The sequence below is a fragment of the Neofelis nebulosa genome, chromosome 13 (genome assembly GCF_028018385.1).
Source record: "Neofelis nebulosa isolate mNeoNeb1 chromosome 13, mNeoNeb1.pri, whole genome shotgun sequence".
NCBI classification, from domain to species: Eukaryota; Metazoa; Chordata; class Mammalia; order Carnivora; family Felidae; genus Neofelis; species Neofelis nebulosa.
This window is the reverse complement of record NC_080794.1, coordinates 10,448,861-10,467,323: the sequence shown is the minus strand read 5'-3', so window position 1 is coordinate 10,467,323 and position 18,463 is coordinate 10,448,861. Positions and strand designations below refer to the sequence as shown.

Sequence of the window (18,463 nt, the reverse complement as noted above, 5' to 3'; positions counted from 1 at the left end):
CCTTACCCCAACTGAGCTGGGTAATAAAACAATGCAACATACCTATAATTTTATTATCCCTATTTTGTTTTTTTAATTTCTCTTATTTTTTTAATGTTTATTTTTTGAGAGAGAGCAGGGGAGGGGCAGAGAGAGAGGGGGACTGCACTGACAGCAGAGAGCTGTCAAAAGTGGATTTTACTGGTTATGAGTATGACCTAAAGAGCACTGCACAGGAAAAGTAGAGGAAACGAGAGGGGGTTATGACAAAATGGGCTTAGGAAGTGGGAAAGGACCCACCGACAGAGTCCATGGCATCTTCATGGAAGAGGTGCTAACAGCCTTTAGAATCAGACACACTAATGTGTGAATTCTAGGTCGGCCAATTCATAAATGTGTGATGTCGGACAAATGACTTTTCTGAGACTCGGTTCCCTTTTTCTGGACTAAATGTCTCCTAGGATTGTAGGCGGAATAAATAGGATATGAATATATTCGCGTAACACCTCACCCATAGCAAGTGTTCAACAAAATGGAGGCTACCCCATGTCACTAATTAAAGAGTATCTGTGAATTTTTGAGGATTCCTTTATGAAAAACTGGCCTTTAGTGGTAAAAACGAACTTATACGGATTTGGGAAGCTCATTGTGGCTTTTCAGAGCATACAGACTCTTCAAACTTAATATACGTTCTTTCAGTTAGCAGGAAAATGTACACACATTTCGTATTACAAATCATTACAGAGCAGCTGTGGAAACTAGAATTTGTAATCCTCTGTCCACAATGTCATTGAGATAGACGTTTCTGTATCATTTTTAACACACTGGAAAGACCCCACTCGCTCCTAAGTCCCTCTTTCACACCCAGAGGTCGGCATGCCTTGAGTTCTGTTTTTTAGAAATCAATTTTATAGGCTTTTCTTTTGAAGCACAAACATCTGTCCCTCCTGGGGAGGGTGAAGGACACATTACCACTTCTGTTTGGCAGAATATTGGCCCCCAAAGATGTCCATGTACTAATTCCCAGAGCCTATGAATATGCTTCTTAACATGGCAGAAGGAATTTTAAAGATGTGATTAAGTTAAGGATCTTAAAATGGGGAGATAACCGTGGATTATCTGGGCAGCCCAATTTAAAATATATTTAAATTTTTTTTAAATTTATTTTTGAGAGACAGAGTGTGAGCTGGGTAGGGGCAGAGAGAGAGGGAGACAGAGGATCCAAAGCTCTGAGCTGTCAGAGGATCCAGGCTCTGAGCTGTCAGTGTAGAGCCCAGTGTGGGGCTCTCTCCCATGAACTCTCATGAACAGTGAGATCATGACCTGAGCCGAAGTCGGATGCTTAACTGAGTAAGCCACCCAGGTGCCCCTAGGAAGCCCAATTTAATCGTAAGAGTCCTTATAAGGGAAAGAGGGAGGCAGAGAATCGGATTCAGAGAAACAGATGTAACAACAGGGGCAGAGGTCCAGGGATGAGATTGTTGGCTTTGAAGGGGGCAGGGGCCACAAGCCAAGGAGTGTGGGCAACATCTAGAACTGGAGAAGGTAAAGCCGTATCCTCTCTTCGACCCTCTGGAAGGCATGCAGGCCTTTCAACACCTTGATTTTAATCCAGTGAGATTCATCTTGCTCTTTGACTACAGAGCAAGAAGAATAAATGTGTGTTGTCATAAGCCACTAAATTTGTGGGAATTTGGTACAACAGAAATAGTAACTAAAGCACCACTTGTATCTTGTTGTGAAGTAATTTAGTAGGTATTTCTTCTAGGTCCATACACAATTGGAACAAGAAGGAACTGGGGGAAAAAAGACCAAAGATCCCCCCAAGAAAGGGCAATGAAAAAATGCCTGAATATAAATTTGTATATTTTGCATTTCTTTTTCCTTGCCTGGAAATGACCACACAGAACCACCAGATTAAACGGAGCAAAAGAAATAAAAAAAAAAAAAATCCTGAAAGCAAACAAACAAGGACCTATTTCAAATGTAAGGCTGGGGCTGCCTGTCCCTGGACTGAGTCAGTGTGATGGATTCATCTGCACACACGTGCCCTTTTCATCCCATTGTCACTTTCAAGGTGTCCAAAACATTATCTTTCTCTTGTCTTGGCAAAGTGTATTTACATAACTGGACTTTAGAGGCATCTGGGTGGCTCAGTCGGTTGAGCCTCCTACTCTTGATTTTGGCTCAGGTCATGATCTCACCACAGTCGTGAGATCCGGCCCCGCATCGGGTGTCAGGCTCCTCGCTAGACGTGGAGTCTGCTGAAGATTCTCTCTCTCCCTCTGTCTCTGCCCCTCCCCTGCTTGAGTGCACGTTCTATTTCTCTCTCTCAAAAACAAACAAACAAACAAACAAATAAATAAATAATAACTGGATTTTACTTTTTCGGAAAGAAGAGAGAAATAGCTGATTCCCGTGTATTCTTCTAGAGTACAAAGGATTTGGGGAATGATGAGTCAGTGGCCATGAAATATAAGAAAAAGTCTCAGCCAGGGTGGGGAGTGTGGGACACATCAAGTCTTGGGGGATTTAATTGGGACATGTTTCTGGATTCCACCATTGAGGGTTTGGGGGCTCTAGGTGGAAGAGAGAGAGTTATTTTTTTGGAGTAATAACGTACAAGCATAAAGAGAAAATGTGGAGCATGACGTGTGTTTCAGAGATCACTATTGGTTTTGATGTTGAACTAGCTTCAAGCTAGAATAACTCTAAGTCAGGAGAAAGATGAACCATTTGGTGGCTTGTCAAATAGTGCAGAGTTTGAAGGACGAAAGGAAAAAGACAGTAGTACCAAAATTGAGGAATTCAAATATATATATAATATGTATGTAATTATAATTACAGATAAATTATATATTTGTATATATTCAATATATAATTTATATTACCTTCATATAACATATACATGTTATATAAACATTTGCATATTTATATCTAAAACTATATGTACTTATATATATCTATACATAAATCTATGTATATCTATATATGAACAGTCATTAATATATAAATATACTATAGGAACATTTTACATAGTCATGGATAAATTTTCCAACTATGAGTACACTTCTATGTAAAATCTGGAAACAAATGTAAACTGTTATACTGAAGGCCTGGAAATGTATACAGACCATTCAAAACGTCGCATCATTATTGAATATGTGATATTACATATTTCCTAAGCTTTTATTGCAATGAGCTCTTTGTTGTTTCTAGAGCCCTAGAAGTAACAAAAATATGAGAATGGCCCATCCTGCAAAGAAAGGCCTCGACTGGAGAGTGGGGAGCATTGTTCATTTCACTGGCTAGCGTGGAAGGCTGGAGAGCCTATCAGATTTCTCCTTGAGGAGTTATGGATCACACATTAGATAGGAAACTACATATACTGAAAAAAAGAATTCAAATCAATTGAAATGTGGAAGTTTGAAGACATGCTTTTAGATTTTATTCTGTTCATTCACTTAAATACATTGTAAGTACCTGCCTAGCATCAAAATACTTTCCTAGGCTCTTACACATGGCAGGGGGCGGGGGGCGCGCGGGAAGAGACAGGAAAAGTAAGCAAAAACCCAGTTTCCACAGAGCTTACATCCCAGTGAGGGGAGATAGGTCACAAATGCTTTTAAAAATGTGTAACGTAATAAGTGCTGTGAAGAAACATCCAGTGGGGTAAATAAGTTGAGAATGGGGTTGGCAAGGTGCTATTTTAGAGAGACCCTACATGGTAGGGTCGTCGTAGGGTCTCTCTCTGAGCAGGTTCTATAAAAGCAGAGGATACACACTTTCCCACCAAGCCACCCCCTGGAGAGCTGGGAGGGACATGATCTGGGTAGAAATGGCAGTAATGCCATTGGCCAAAGTCATGTGGTCACGGCGAGTTTCACCTGCACCTAAGGAAACTCCTCTATGCTCTTTCTCTCCTATGGGTGGTGACTAGACAGTTCTGGGCAGCACAGTCCCCAAGTCCATTTGCCACCCAAAGGCCTTATCATCCTAAAACCAGTTTGCCTTTTCTCCTGTTGCTTGACGTGGAACTCTGGACCCTAGAACATCCCCTCTGCGCTATTCCGTAAAGCCCCCACTGCAAAATCCGAAGACAGGGCACCTATAACCAACCTCCAAAGTGTGGCTTCCACTGTAAACGACAGCATCTGGGACAGTGAGAATTCTGAGGACCTTCCCTTCCCTTTATTCTGAACGGACTTAACTGCACATCTTGTTCCACTATGTAACGTAAGATACAGCATAAGAAATAAAATTATGGAGCTTTCAGAAAGCTCTGCACTCCCCAGAGAAATATTTGAACACTGTCATCAGTGTGAGTGTCAGGTGCTTGGAGGTGGGGGTGCCTGAGCCGGGAGAGAAGACTATTTTGGGGGCTTTCCTCTCTGCACTGACCTCTGCTCTGTAAAGCAGCGGGAAGCCTTTATCAGACAGGAAACAGAAACGTCAGGGGTTGAGCTGAAAAGGAGCCAGAGTTTTGAATCGGAAACGAACAAGCAAACAACAACAATGGTCAGCTACCAGCTGAAGAAGCAATACCAGATGAAGACTTCAGGAAAATGTGGCTCTCGGGGGCGCCGTGAAGACTTAGCCATGACCCTGGTCGAGGACCCCGGCTCGGCTGAAGGCGAGAGCCAGTGGAAATTTAAAGAGCAGAGAAGCATGAAGGCTCAGAGGCACATGTCCCTGGGTAGAAACCCAGGGAAGGTCTTAGAATTCCCAGGAACATTTTTCTCTTTGTCTCTCTCTTTTACCTTTGAAAGCTATGGCTTAACGACGTCTTTTTCTCCTCTAGGTTGGTTAAAAATCTGCTTGGAAGCTCGGAAGTTCAGAGTTTTGACTCTGTCTCTTTGCATCAGCCTTCTCCTTGAGCAGTACTTACAGAAACCATAGGTTCACGTGCAGGATTTGGCCAGGAGTGGGGTTGGGAGTGACATGGTGCTAATAGGCAAATAGTGGATTAGAAGAAGCGAGGAACGTAACAACCTGTTCCCCTCGCAAAGTCAGAGCCTACGACACGTGTGATGTCACCGTATCCAAAACGCCACTGACTCTAACCACATAACCAGTGGTCTTGCCTGTGGATGCACGCGTCTTGGTGTAGGTGGGACACACACTCACTTTCCTTCAGCCTCCCTTCTTCCTCCCTTCCTACTTTTTGGCTCCCTTCTGCTTGTCAACTGTGCCTTGAGGCAGACAGGGCGCCTCTGACACAACGAGATTCGCTGGAGTTAGGACAAGAAATTACAGTCAAGCCACCCATTGGTTCTTCAGAGGACGGAGCAGCTATTGTTCTCTGAGTGGCTGCTTTTACGTCCACTGTGAGGTTGGACAAGCCAGATTCGGAGGCTGAGTTACCAGGAGGGCTGGGTGGGGGTGTGAGCTTGATCCCAGGAAAGACAGAAGTGGGACTTGCTGGGATCACTCACTCCTTCCCCCCTCAGTGATGCCCTTGACTGTGAACTATGAAGAATGGCTCAGGCCGTCCAGGAGGTTTAAAGTGGAGAGAAAGTGCTGTACAGGAGAAATGAGAATTGTCTTCATATATTCAGGGATATGCCATGTGGATGAGGGGAGGTTATTACTCTGTTTTCTGTTTCACTGCTTTCTCCCCCCTCATTTACATAAAAATTTAAAAGCTGTATGCCTCTTGCCTACTTTTGTTTATAAACAGATTTAATATAAGTTCAAAGGGTGCAGTTTCCTGCATATGCCATATGATCTCTGTTCAATATATCCAAACTTTGTAGTGTAGATTTTTCTTTATCCACCTTATGGAAAATGTATACCTTATAATCCAACTGGCAAAGCCAGGCCCTCATTGCGAAATGAATCAACAGAATTCATTTACTTTATGTTACAAAAAACCTGACCTAATGTTCCCGTTTAAATAAATGCGATTATACATGTTCTTATGACAGCTACCTCACCTTTGAATTCTAACTCATAGATTAGTGGATAGATCGATGGACGAATGAGTGGATGGTTATATGGATGGACAGATAGACGCACGGATGGATAGATGGATGGACGAATGAGTGGATGGATATATGGACGGACAGACGCACGGATGGATAGATGGATGGACGAATGAGTGGATGGATATATGGATGGACAGATAGACGCACGATGGATAGATGGATGGACGAATGAGTGGATGGATATATGAATGGATACCATAGAGGCATGGGGCTTTGGTATAGGTTTGTTCTCTGGATAAAATAAGACACTCCACTCTTCAATATTTCTTTGAAGCTCTATTTGCTTTTCTGCTACAAGACACTCTCTGGGAAACTGTGCATTTTAAAACTGTCCTTTTGTGAGGCACCTGGGTGGCTCAGTCGGTTAAGCATCTGACCCTTGGTTTCAGCTCAGGTCATGATCTCGAGGTTCGTGAGTTTGGGCCCCGTGGCTCTGTGCTGACAGCGTGGAGCCTGCTTGGGATTCTCTCTCTCTCCCTCTCTCTCTTCCCCTCTCCTGTACACTCACTCTCTCAGAATAAATAAATTTAATAAAAATAAATAAATAAAACCGTCCTTTTGTTTATTGTCTAGATTGTGCACACAAGTGAGACTCAGGCTGGGTGAGATGTGTGTCATGTGAAGTAGCAGAAAGGCAGGTGTGATGGAGGAGATGATCTTCTAGTCAGGTCACCTTTGAGAAGGAGTACCTGTGACACTTGAGGATCTCGCAAATGACTTCCTTAAACCGACCTTACGCTAGTGCTCCCTGGAAAGTCCTCATGTATCCCCACTGATATGCATATACTGTGGAAGATCAGTGCCCTAGAGGGGAAGGCTAGAGCCCGTGGATACAGTGTAGCAAAACAATTAAAACCCTAAATAAAAAGTGGTCCACTTTGTTAATGAGTTTCTTGCCATTGGAATTACTTACACAGCATCTGGGTGGTTCGTGGTCAACAATGCCATAGGAGGAGGGACCCTTGCTTGCATTGATTTGACTGGAGAGTATTTAAATTTTTTTTAATGTTTATTTTTTGTAAAAATTTTTTAAGTTTATTTGAGAGACAGAGAGAGCAGAGGAGGGGCAGAGAGAGAGGGAGAGAGAGAATCCCAGGCAGGCTCCTTGCTGTCAGTGTAGAGCCCGACGCGGGGCTTGAACTCACGAACCATGAGAGCAGAGGAGGGGCAGAGAGAGAGGGAGAGAGAGAATCCCAGGCAGGCTCCTTGCTGTCAGTGTAGAGCCCGACGCGGGGCTTGAACTCACGAACCATGAGAGCAGAGGAGGGGCAGAGAGAGAGGGAGAGAGAGAATCCCAGGCAGGCTCCTTGCTGTCAGTGTAGAGCCCGACGCGGGGCTTGAACTCATGAACCATGAGTTCATGGCCTGAGCTGAAGCTGGACGCTTAACTGAGTCAGCCAGGCGCCCCTTAACTGGAGAATATTTAAAGTTTTGTTGTTTTTTCCCCCCAACTAAAGGATCTATGATATATTATCCAGGAGTGCTCAAATTTTGTAGTGCATTAAGATCTTAATCTTATTTTGGAATCTTGAAAGAAAACAAAGGAAGCCATTATCTCTTAATGAACAGTGAGTGTTTATTTTCCTTTTCTTTATCTCTGTATCTCTGTTTTTACACATTGGTTCTATCTTCTGAAGTCAAAGTCACTTCTGTTTGCCAAGCTTAGCTAACACAATGAGAAAGAACTTGCTTACTAGTACACAGAATCATTTTTGTAACTTCAGAGGTGGGAAAGTGTTAAGTCGCGTTACAAAGCATATATGAAGTTTATATACTCGGTGCCAACAAGGTAGGAGTTACTTCTGGGTGTAGGGACACACAGAGGGCATGAGGAAGGGAATTGGGGTAGGGTGGGCAGGGGTAGCAGAGAGAAAGGTTGGTGTATTAACTCCGTTTTTCCACCTTGATAAGGAATCATATGTGCTCTTTTTGTTTCTGACAGAGCCAAGAAGGAAATGCAGTTTCAGCAGGTATCCTTCCTGGGTTTTCGTGAAGCCTCTAGTGAGTCTGATCTTGAAGCTCGTGGGCATGTGGATCGGTGGTGGAAGGGGAGGGGTGTGGGGAGCTGTCATGGATCTGACCTCTGCCCCACACGTGCTCCCACTACGGCTGGTAACAGCTGGAGGCACGTCACTGATGCCACGGCCCGGGTGGCGATGATTTCTTGCAAAGCTACTGCGAAAATACTTAACCTCTGGCTTAGTGGCAAAGGACTGGCCTTTTGATATTGTTCTGAAGTTAATTTCAGAGGAGGCCCTTCCCTGTGATGTCATAGTTAAAGGTCCTCCCGACAGCTGGTAGGTAGTATTGGGCCTCCTTAATTATCTCTGCTAGTTATGAACTTCCTCCATATTTGGTTGGAGCATCTACTGACTCTTTCCATTTCAAGCTAACCTAGATAGTGTGACAGTGTCAAGTCAACTCTTTCTAAATATAGCTATCCCTGCTGGGTGGAATCCATTCAAGTGGTCAGATTTCTAAAGGCACTTTGTGTTCTGGAAGCCAGGGTTAGTGGGGCGGGGGTGGGGGGTGGGATTGTGTCACTTAGAGATCTGTTTGTATCCACGTGCCAACAATTTAATGAAACAGATTATTACTCAAATTTCATTGGCCTTATTGAACTAAATGTTAAAGAATATTTCCTGTGGTGAGTATATGAATATATAGTCAGCATTGCTTTCTATCTGTCTTCCTAGCTTGTAAGTGGCTGTCCCATAGCAGAAAGACAAATCCCATGTTTGTCATCTTTATGAATTAATTGTTTGGGGGAGAATGATTGGGCTCAGAAAGGTAAGTTAGTTAAGAGGGGAAGTTAGTATGAGTCATGAGAAAACACTGTGGGATTAAGTCAAACCCATACCCAGCCTACATTGTTATTGCCAATAGTTTCCTCCAAATCCAATAAGTAAAATCACTTAAAAATCAAAATCCCTATCTTTTTATGGAAAAGAACAACCAGTAAAATGAATTAAGGACTAAGTATGATAGATAACATCATTTACAAACAAGACATTATGAGAGATTTAGTCATTTAGTGAATGCAGAACATTAACATTGACTTTTATTTAAAACATCCCCACTGTCTAGAAACATTATACTGTCTGGAATGAAGAAAAATGCAATGAAGAGACCCCTGATGTAATGAGTTTTAAGAATTACAAAGATGCATATCAGGAAGATGACAGAAATGGACGTAAGCACAATTTTGGTCACTCTTGGCTTAAATGCTGGCTGGCTCATCATATTTGGGGGTTCCCGGGCGCGGAGCACATTCAGGGCAAACTTTGGATGCTCTAAAATATCTATCCTGTGGAAGCATGGAATCCCTTCCTCCCCCAACAGAGATTTGTGATGTCTCAAATATTTTCCAATAGCACACTGGCAAATGATTTGGTGTCAGAATAGGCCAAGTGGCAGTGCAGACGACGGGAATGAATCCAGGACTAAGTGCCATTTCTCCTTCCACTCTGCAGCAAGGTTAAGTTGGTAAATCTCTTATGAGCCCAGGGTAGATACTCTATTCTTAAAGCACATTGCTGTGGAGAGTGCGAGAGAGCTCCCACGGTCTGGGCTCTGATTGCAACAAGATTCTCATCAGTGTCCCCATGTAACTCGAATGAGAACCCATCTTTCACAGTCACCTTAAAAATTTTTTTGAATGTTTATTTATTTTTGAAAGAGAGAGAGAGAGAGAGAGAGAGAGAGAGCAAGCAGGGGAGGGGCAGAGAGAGAGACACATACAGAATCCGAAGCAGACTCCAGGCTCTGAGCTGTCAGAACAGAGCCCGATGCGGGGCTTGAACCCACAAACTACAAGATCGTGACCTGAGCCGGAGTCGGATGCTTAACTGACTGAGCCACCCAGGTGCCCCCTGACAGTTACTTTTTATTGGTAATTACTTTTTCCTTTTATTGACTCTAATGGGGGTCCTCTGTGCTTCCTGGATTTTGATGTCTGTGTCTTTCCCCAGGTTAGGAAAGTTTTCTGCTATGATTTGCTCACCTAACCCTTCTACCCCTATTTTTCTCTCTTCCTCTTCTAGGACCCCTATGATTCTGATGTTGCTCCTTTTTAATGAGTCACTGATTTCTCCAATTCTTAAATCATGCTCTTTTGCCTTAATCTCCCTCTTTTTTTTTTTTTTTTTTTTTTTGCTGATTATTCTCTATAAGTTTGTCCTCTATGTTGCTGATTCTCTGTTCTGCCTCGTCCATCCGTGCCACCGCTGCATCCATCCATGATTGCAGCTCAGTTCTAGCATTTTTAATTTCATTCTGGCTATTTTTTACTTCTTTTATCTCTGCAGAAAGGGACTCTAATCTATTTTCGACTCCAGCTCGTGTTCTTATTATCGTGATTCTAAATTCTAGTTCAGACATGTTGCTTGTATCTGTGTTGGTTAAATCCTTGGCTGTCATTTCTTCATACCTTTTCCTTTGGGGTGAATTCCTTCATTTTGCCATTTTGAAGGGAGAAAAGGAATTAATGAGGTAGAAAAATTAAAATTAAAAAATTAAGATTAAAGAAATATTAAAATTAAAAAATCAAACACACACACACACACACACACAAATCTAATAAATGATGCTAGATCCTAGGTGTGTTTTGGTCTGGGTGTTCAAAGTGGTTTGACAGATTAGAGAAAAAAAAGGGGAAGGGGAGGAAATCGTTTGAGAATTTGAAAAAATGAATACACTGAAGTAGACTAAAATGAGATGATGGGAGTAAAATAGAATTTGAAAAAATTTACACAAAAGTAAAAAATATAGTAGAAAAAATTAAAGAAAAATATTTGTAATAAAAATTAAAAATGAATGTTTTTCTCTTTCTGTATTCAAGAAAAAGAAAAGAAACAAGAGAACAAAGAGAAAAAAGAAATCGTTTGAAAATTTGAAAAAGTGAATACACTGCAGTAGACTAAAATAAAATGATGGAAGTAAAATAGAATTTGAAAAAAAATTACACAAAAGCAAAAAATATAGTAAGAAAATTAAATGAATTTTTTCTCTTTCTGCATTCAAGAAAAAGAAAAGAAACAAGAGAACAAAGAGAAAAAAGAAATCGTTTGAAAATTTGAAAAAGTGAATACACTGCAGTAGACTAAAATAAAATGATGGAAGTAAAATAGAATTTGAAAAAAAATTACACAAAAGCAAAAAATATAGTAAGAAAATTAAATGAATTTTTTCTCTTTCTGCATTCAAGAAAAAGAAAAGAAACAAAAAAGAGAAAAAAAAAAAGGAAATCGTTTGAAAATTTGAAAAGGTGAATACACTGGAGTAGACTAAAATAAAATAATGGAAGTAAGATAGAATTTGAAAAAATTTACACAAAAGTAAAAAATACAGTAAAAAAAATTAAAGAAAAATATTTTTAATAAAAATTGAAAATAAAAATGAATTTTTTCTCTTTCTGCTGAATTCTGTGGTTCAGGTTGTGCAGATTGTTGTGTGAACCCTCCAATCAGTTTTCTAGGTGTGTAGGATGGTTTAGTGTTGGTCTGGCTGCGTTTCATGGACGCGAGACACACGAAAAGCTTCCATGCTGTTCCGCCATCTTGGCTCCTCTCCTATTTTTGCCTTTTAATAATGTGAATGCTGTTGGTTAATTCTAGTGGCGAATACACTGACAGGTACACGTGGCATCTCCAAGAAGCGGGAATTAGGTTGAAGGGCGGTGTGCAAAAATGCCCAAGAAAGACCACAGTCAGACTAAGGAACTTCTGCTCTAAAGAGAAGTTGGCTTCATTCTCTTTACAACTCTGTAAACACTCTGGATGAGGGGACATCTCTTCCAGAAAAGTGCTATGTGCAGACTTACCTTTGTGAAGTATAATTTCAATAAAAAAAGTGTGCTCATCGTTTAAATAATGTTAAATTCTTACTGCCCTTAAAAAGCATGCTAGATAGTTAAAAAATAATAGTGATTATTTTCATTAGAAATATATGGCTGCGGTTAGAGAACAGGAAGCATTGAATTCAAGGGTGAAATTCCTCAGTTCAGCCAAATAAAAATTTAATTAATTGTGGGAATATTTAAATCAGCGGAATGGTCAATTACACCCGAATGACTAATCCCATAATTTAAGATTTCGCAAACATTTGTATTACCTAATCCCCTCAGCTTGTAGTGGGTAGTCCCTTTTAGTTACAAGTAATAGGTACTTAGCCCAATGCCTTTAAACTAAAATGCTAAGTTTTACAAATACCCGGGACAGGCAAAATACATCTGAACAAGCAGGCTTGGGAGAAGTGTGCAGATGCCATTGGGCCTTGGGAAAATCAGGGGTAGATGGTGTCTTTCTCTACTCTCTCTTTGTCTCTGGAATCTGATTCATCTCACTTTTTCCCACATCAGTTTCTGATGTGCTCATACGATGCATATGATACATACGATGTGTTCATGTGACAAGTCACGGCTGCTAGCTCCCGTGTTTCACAATCCTGGGTGCATGAGATGAGACCGGCTCCAATCTATCCCTCAAATTAAAAATTCTTTGGTTAATTTTTTGATCAGTCCAACTGGGTACCAATCCTTGGATTCATTAACTGAGGTCGAGAGAGCAAAGTTCTGTTTCACAAAATTGCCTCCCATGTAACCATTCAGATTACGAAGTAGCAAGTCCTCCCCAAAGCTATTTATCAATTCCCTCCGGTGCACCACTCAGTTAAAAATCAACTCGTGCCTGGTTGTTCTTTCCAACATTAACATGTTCTTATGCCTCATTAATTTTCCATAGTCTCAGCCATTTTTTTCTTTCTATAGCTATAGGTTATATCTAGGCAATTTAGGTAGCAAATTATGGAAGACTTCAGTACAACAGAAAACTCTTCTTATTCAGTCTCAGTATTAATTTCATATAAAACTGTTATTGGGGTACCTGGGTGGCTCAGACGATTGAGCATCTGACTTCGGCCCTGGTCATGATCTTGCAGTTTGTGAGTTCAAGCCCCGCATCAGGCTCTCTGCTGTCCGTGCAGAGCCCACTTTGGATCCTGTCTCCCTCTCTCTGCCCCTCCCCTGCTCGTACTCTCTCAAGAATAAAATGAAAACATTAAAAAACTGCCTGTTATCATAGAGTGTAAGAAAAGTAGTTCATTTCCTGGCAATTTGCATTGATCTCCTTGAGAATCATGACAAAATGGTTCATCAAATCAGACAGAGCTTGCCCTAGAGAGCATATGTCCAAATGATAAACTAAGAATGAGGATTTAATGACAGATGAAGGAGATAGGAAGAGAGAGAGAGAGAGAGAGAGAGAGAGAGAGAGATATTCAGAAAACTGTTTTCTTGGTCTTGCTTACAAGGTGAAAGTTGGGAAGTTTCCACAATGAAGAGGCAGTGTTTGGTTTTTATGGCACGTGCTGTGAAATAGCATAATAGCCACAAATCAATTAAGCAAGACATTAAAAAAACCCCTCCCATCCCTTGCCTAGACTGACTTCAGTTTATACCTACACTTGCAGAAAATTTAAAGTCAATGCAGTGAAATATGATGCTTGGTTTTTATTTTCAGGAGGAAAACATTTCTGATGGGTCCAAAAGAAATTAATAAACAATTCTTTAAAAAAGGGGGAAAGAGGGATGCCTGGGTGGCTCAGTCAGTTAAGTGCTCGACTTTGGCTCAGGTCATGATCCCACGGTTTGGGAGTTCGAGCCCCCCTTGGGCTTTGTGCTGACAGCTCAGAGCCTGCTTGGGATTCTGTGTCTCCCTCTCTCTCTGCCCTTCCCCCACCCATGCTCTGTCTCTCAAAAATAAATAAAAAGTCATTTAAAAAAAAGGGGTTGGGGAAGATAAGCATTTCTTTTAAAAGGAGGAAAATAAAACTCCTTGTTCATGGGTTTATCTAGACAGAATTTTTCCTCAGACTCTTGGAATAAGGATTGTGTGTGTAGACACATTTTACACATGCTTAATACACACTCCTAAACACATTATCATATGTGTTTTTGGGTTATGGCGGCAACAGTATTGGCTGTTGAAGAAAATTCTAGCGTATATAAAAAAGTAGTCAGTGTGCATAACTGCCTCTTCCAGAAGGAACCCTCCGTGTCTCTGCTCTTAGAGCAAAAAGCCGCAGCTGTGCAGACTTTGGATTAAAAAGCAAGCAAACCACATTCTTTGTTTATTAATAGTTTTATTTCCTTATTTCACTGTTAAACTTAGGGGATAATATCACCACACAGTTGCAGGCATCATTTTATAGTACAGACAATTGATGTATTTTCGGGAGAAGGAATGAACGTGGCATACGGCATACCAAAAATGATCACTGAGGAGGTGAAGGCCACCACCGGGTCAGAAAAACAGGTAAAATTCAGTGCCTTTGGTAAAGATGTGGACACTATTATAGATGCAACTATGTTACATGCCTTTTGCTTACAAAGCAAATACGTAGCCATCTCTTCTCGACAGTGGTTTCTCACTATACCTTCATAAACGAGAAGGATATGATGATCACTGGACACATCGTAGATACTTCCCAGAAAGCTTCTTGCCAACAGAAATCAATTTGGAGGCCCATTTTAATTTAATTATCCCTCCAACCTGCACCAACTTAGTTCCCGTGTTTAAAAAAAAAAAGAAAGGAAGAAAGAAAGGCATCGTTCGCAATGTCGCCTTCGCATAGTCTTCAGTACAAGCCCCGAAGAAGTTTCTCGGAGTGTTGTCTGTAGGAGGCTGAAAATGGCCATGTAGTGGGTGGGGGAGGGAATGTGAGAGAGGGCTTTTGTTTAACTGCTTGTGGAACAGAATGGATCCTCCCCTAACTTTGCACACCCAGCAAAGCTACACACGAAGATGTCTTAAGCCAAATGACAGCTCTCACTTGCACAAACAGAAAACTGACCTTCATGGACTCTCCAGCCTCCCTCAGTACTCCTCGTACTAGGATGACCAAGGAGAACCAGACAGAGTTGACCAGTCCAGTAAAAAGTCCCCGAGTTCTAGGGATAAAAGAGACAGTTGCTTCCCCCGCCCGCCCCCCCCCCATTTCTGTACTCTTACTTATATCATTTACTTCAAGTCTATTTAAAATATTTCTCCTCGTTGCTTAGCAACATCTTATTAGCTAACCATTATCACATTTTCCTTTAAGTGACTTTTCGCAGCTCCACTGAGCTAACCCCTGACTACCGTAGCAGTGTGGGGCAGGGATGTGCACATAATCCTGATAAATATTTGATATATTAATTCATAAGGAGTATATATTACACATTCAACAACATTTATTGAATATCTACTCTTTGACAAACACGGAACCAGTGACAGGAGACAGATGGATGGATAAGACCCACTTTGTATCATCAAGGAGCTCCCAGAATTGATCACAAGTTTGGGGCTTGGTGTGTGAATTGCAGAGTTGTTAAGGATCTTGGGACTTCCAGAAGGGACAATAATAAACTTATATATTCTGGGGATAATATTTTTTAGGTTAAGATAGGGTTCCTGGGCTCTGATTTGGGTGAGGAATGTGTTATGAATATTTCTCTTTCATGGAGGCTATGGCCTCGTTTCCCATTGCCTTTTATGTGGGACGTCTCCTGTGGCTCAGAGGGGAGCCACCTCGGGTCTCAGGTCCCAGCCCAGGCCAGGGTAGGAGGGTCAGAACTCAGTGCTGAGTCTCTGTGGTTCTGCTGTGACCACCACAGACCTAATGTTCTGAAGCCTTGGTTCTACTCAAGCATTTGGTGTCCACTTCTACACGTCTCCAAGCATACTGTCTGTCCTTGTGTGTGTGAGGCTGTGAATGTAACATATGTCCAAGTAAGGTTTGTAGCACCTGTCTGTTTCCGAGCCAGTCAATACAACGTTGTGCTTGCAGGTGCGAACTTCTGCCGAGTAGAGTCGCCTTATCAACTTGTCCCTGTCCATGTTCATTCCCTCAACAGCCTCCTTTCTCAGGCAGTAATGCTAAAGCCAGAAAAATACAATGGAAGTCTCTAGTTCTGGAGAGCCCTGGGTTACCATCCCCAGAACCAGACTGTTACGTCTGGAATATTTACTCACATAGCATGAATCCAGGCTGAGATCTACAAAACACAGTCATGAAGACACAAGGAGAGAGAGCACATGGCTTAAATCTGCAGGGGGAAGCCGTGCAATTTTCCTTGAACCTGAAGTGTGGGCTGGATTGTTCACTGTTGAACCAAGCTCGCTGCACATTTCACTTGGGGAAAAGTGCGCTTTTAGAGGAGGACGTGGGAGGCGGGGTGAAGAAAGGATTGCTGTTTTAGGTGCTGTACTCTGCAGAGTTTTGGTCCCTTTAAGAGGAGAACCACCGTTGTGAACCCCCAAACACCTGCTCCCCAGCAGCTCTATTTGCAAGGCTGTTGGGCCTCAGGCGGGGGTCCCGGACTGGAGTGGTATTTCAAACAGTCCAATTTCAGGTTCACCCACAAAGTGTGAGTTCCTTAGATTCCGCTGTTTTGAAATGTAAGGAAATAACTGACGGATATAAAGTTTTCAAGCATTCATCAGATACACCATTTCACACTCCCCACTGTTCTCGCTTACCTCCCACCAGGCCTCAGTTTTGATCTGTTTGCGATTAATTAATTAGTACGAGCTTATGGAGATGACCCAGACAGTCTGAGGGTAAGTGACATGCATGGCAGGGGACATGTAAGTCCCTGGTGACAAAACTGAGCCAGGAGCTCCCCCTGTCCCCCCATGCTAGTTTAGTGTTTCTTTGTGCTACCTTCCTTTGCCCCCTGGAGCTGCTGGTGACAGACTGTTCTCAGTGATATGTCCCCATCTGGGTGGGAGTCATCTCTGCTCAGGTCACTGTGGGACACCCAGGGTAACCCCCGGGTGCTCCCCCTGTTTCGTGTAGTCCAGATCAGGCTCCTCCAGCCTGCCTGAGCCCTGGCATTCTTCTTCCGTCCTGAGGTGCACCTGAGGCAGCCCTCTGCCTGACTCTGCCCTCCCACTTCTCTCAGTTGATGCCCAGGGGCTCTCCTCCCTCTCCAGAGCAGTGAACTTGCCCATGTGCGACAAGGGTGCTTGACAAAGTGGATATGCTTCTGGATCTTTACCCACGGAATCGTCTAATGCTTATGCTTTCCTCTGTTTTCTCTGTCAGAGTGGAGAACTATTACATGTGAAAGAGTGAACAGAAGTGGGACATATTTAGAGTCAAGGCTGGATTTCTGGCAAGGATGATGCAGGACTCGAAGGAGAACCAGCAGAGAGACTTCAGGTGGGTCATGGGCTGAAGATAAGAGAGCCAAGGGAAATAGGGGACTGGATAGGTCAGTTCTCTTATTCATCTGGTAAGGCCTGGAGAACAGAGAATAGAATAGGTGTGTGTGTATGTGTGTATATGTGCTTGTGTATATGTATGTGTGTATGTGTGTGTATATATGTGTATATGCATGTACGTGTATATGTGTGTGCATGTATGTGTGTGTGCATATGTGCATGCATGTATGTGTGCATATGTATATGCGTGTGTGTGTGTGTGTGTGTGTGTGTCGGGGGGTGTTCTTCATGTGTGGTTTATTCTAGGCTTAATTATTTTGCTCTTTCAATTAAAGCGAATAATCGTGAAAGCTCTCTGCAAACCTCACTTCTGTGGAATAAAATGGTTTGAGGATAAAGACACTTTGATCTTATGGAAATGCTGAACCCCTCCTCTCATGACATACCCTTGGAGAGCTGCACGTGTAGCCCTGTCCTGTTAGAAACACTCTTATGGGGCACCTGGGTGGCTCAGTCGGTTGAGCGTCTGCGGTCATGATCTCACAGTTCGTAGGTTCGAGCCCTGCGCCAGGCTCTGTGCTGATAGTTCAGAGCCTGGAGCCTCCTTCAGATTCTGTGTCTCCCTCTCTCTGCCCCTCCCATGCTCATGCTCTCTCTCTCTCTCTCTCTCTCTCTCTCTCTCTCAAAAATAAATTAATATTAAAAAAAACCCCACTCCTACAGCTTTGACTACATATCCTGATTCCCCGTATTCGAGAGGGTCGAATTTTCCTTCTCTGGAAACAACCTAAGAGTTGGCCATACCTTTCTATAAACACAGTCCACAGATAGCACTGAAAAACAGCTTTCACCCATAAGAGATTTAAAAATGGTAAAGGGGAGCTAGAGTGTTGGATTTGATACTTTTCTGCCATTATCAGCGTTAGAGAAAGGCAAGGAGAGAATCATGTTCAAGAAGAACCGTTAGTGACCTTCGCAGCTTGGCCAAAGCTCGGGGGTTTCTCCATTTCTCAAAATCTAATCGTCTCTAATTTTGTTTGAAAAACAGGCTAACAGCCCTCTGGGAAAAAGGCAGGATATCAAAAAGATTCAGAATGATTGAAGTCCTGGGACACTCGAATCTGCATTCACGCATTTATTATTAGTGCCAGGCCAATGGGAGAAGTAAAATATGGATGTGGTTGCTCACTAGACATTTCACAGGTGGATCACAGAACATTCTGTAGTATGTTCTACACGTTAAAAAATGGTCTCTGGTTTTTCTTGTTCTTTGGTTGAATGTGGGTCAAAACA

At 42.3% G+C, this 18,463-nt stretch overlaps 1 protein-coding gene across 5 annotated transcripts in view; it reads left to right on the top strand.

Moving 5' to 3' along the window:
• Nucleotides 1–18,463, top strand: part of LOC131493669 (zinc finger protein 37A-like) — a 126,362-nt gene that overhangs the window by 96,733 nt on the left and 11,166 nt on the right. For 2 of the 5 annotated variants that reach the window (XM_058698282.1, XM_058698284.1), the window contains exon 9: nt 17,052–17,168. The exons of 1 other annotated variant lie outside the window; for it this stretch is intronic. In XM_058698282.1, coding sequence (XP_058554265.1) covers nt 17,052–17,131 — 80 coding nt within the window. In that variant the 3' untranslated portion in view covers nt 17,132–17,168. Of the gene's footprint in view, nt 1–17,051; nt 17,381–18,463 lie in introns of those variants that run through there. 2 more of the 5 variants (XM_058698291.1, XM_058698283.1) reach the window with 2 other exon arrangements.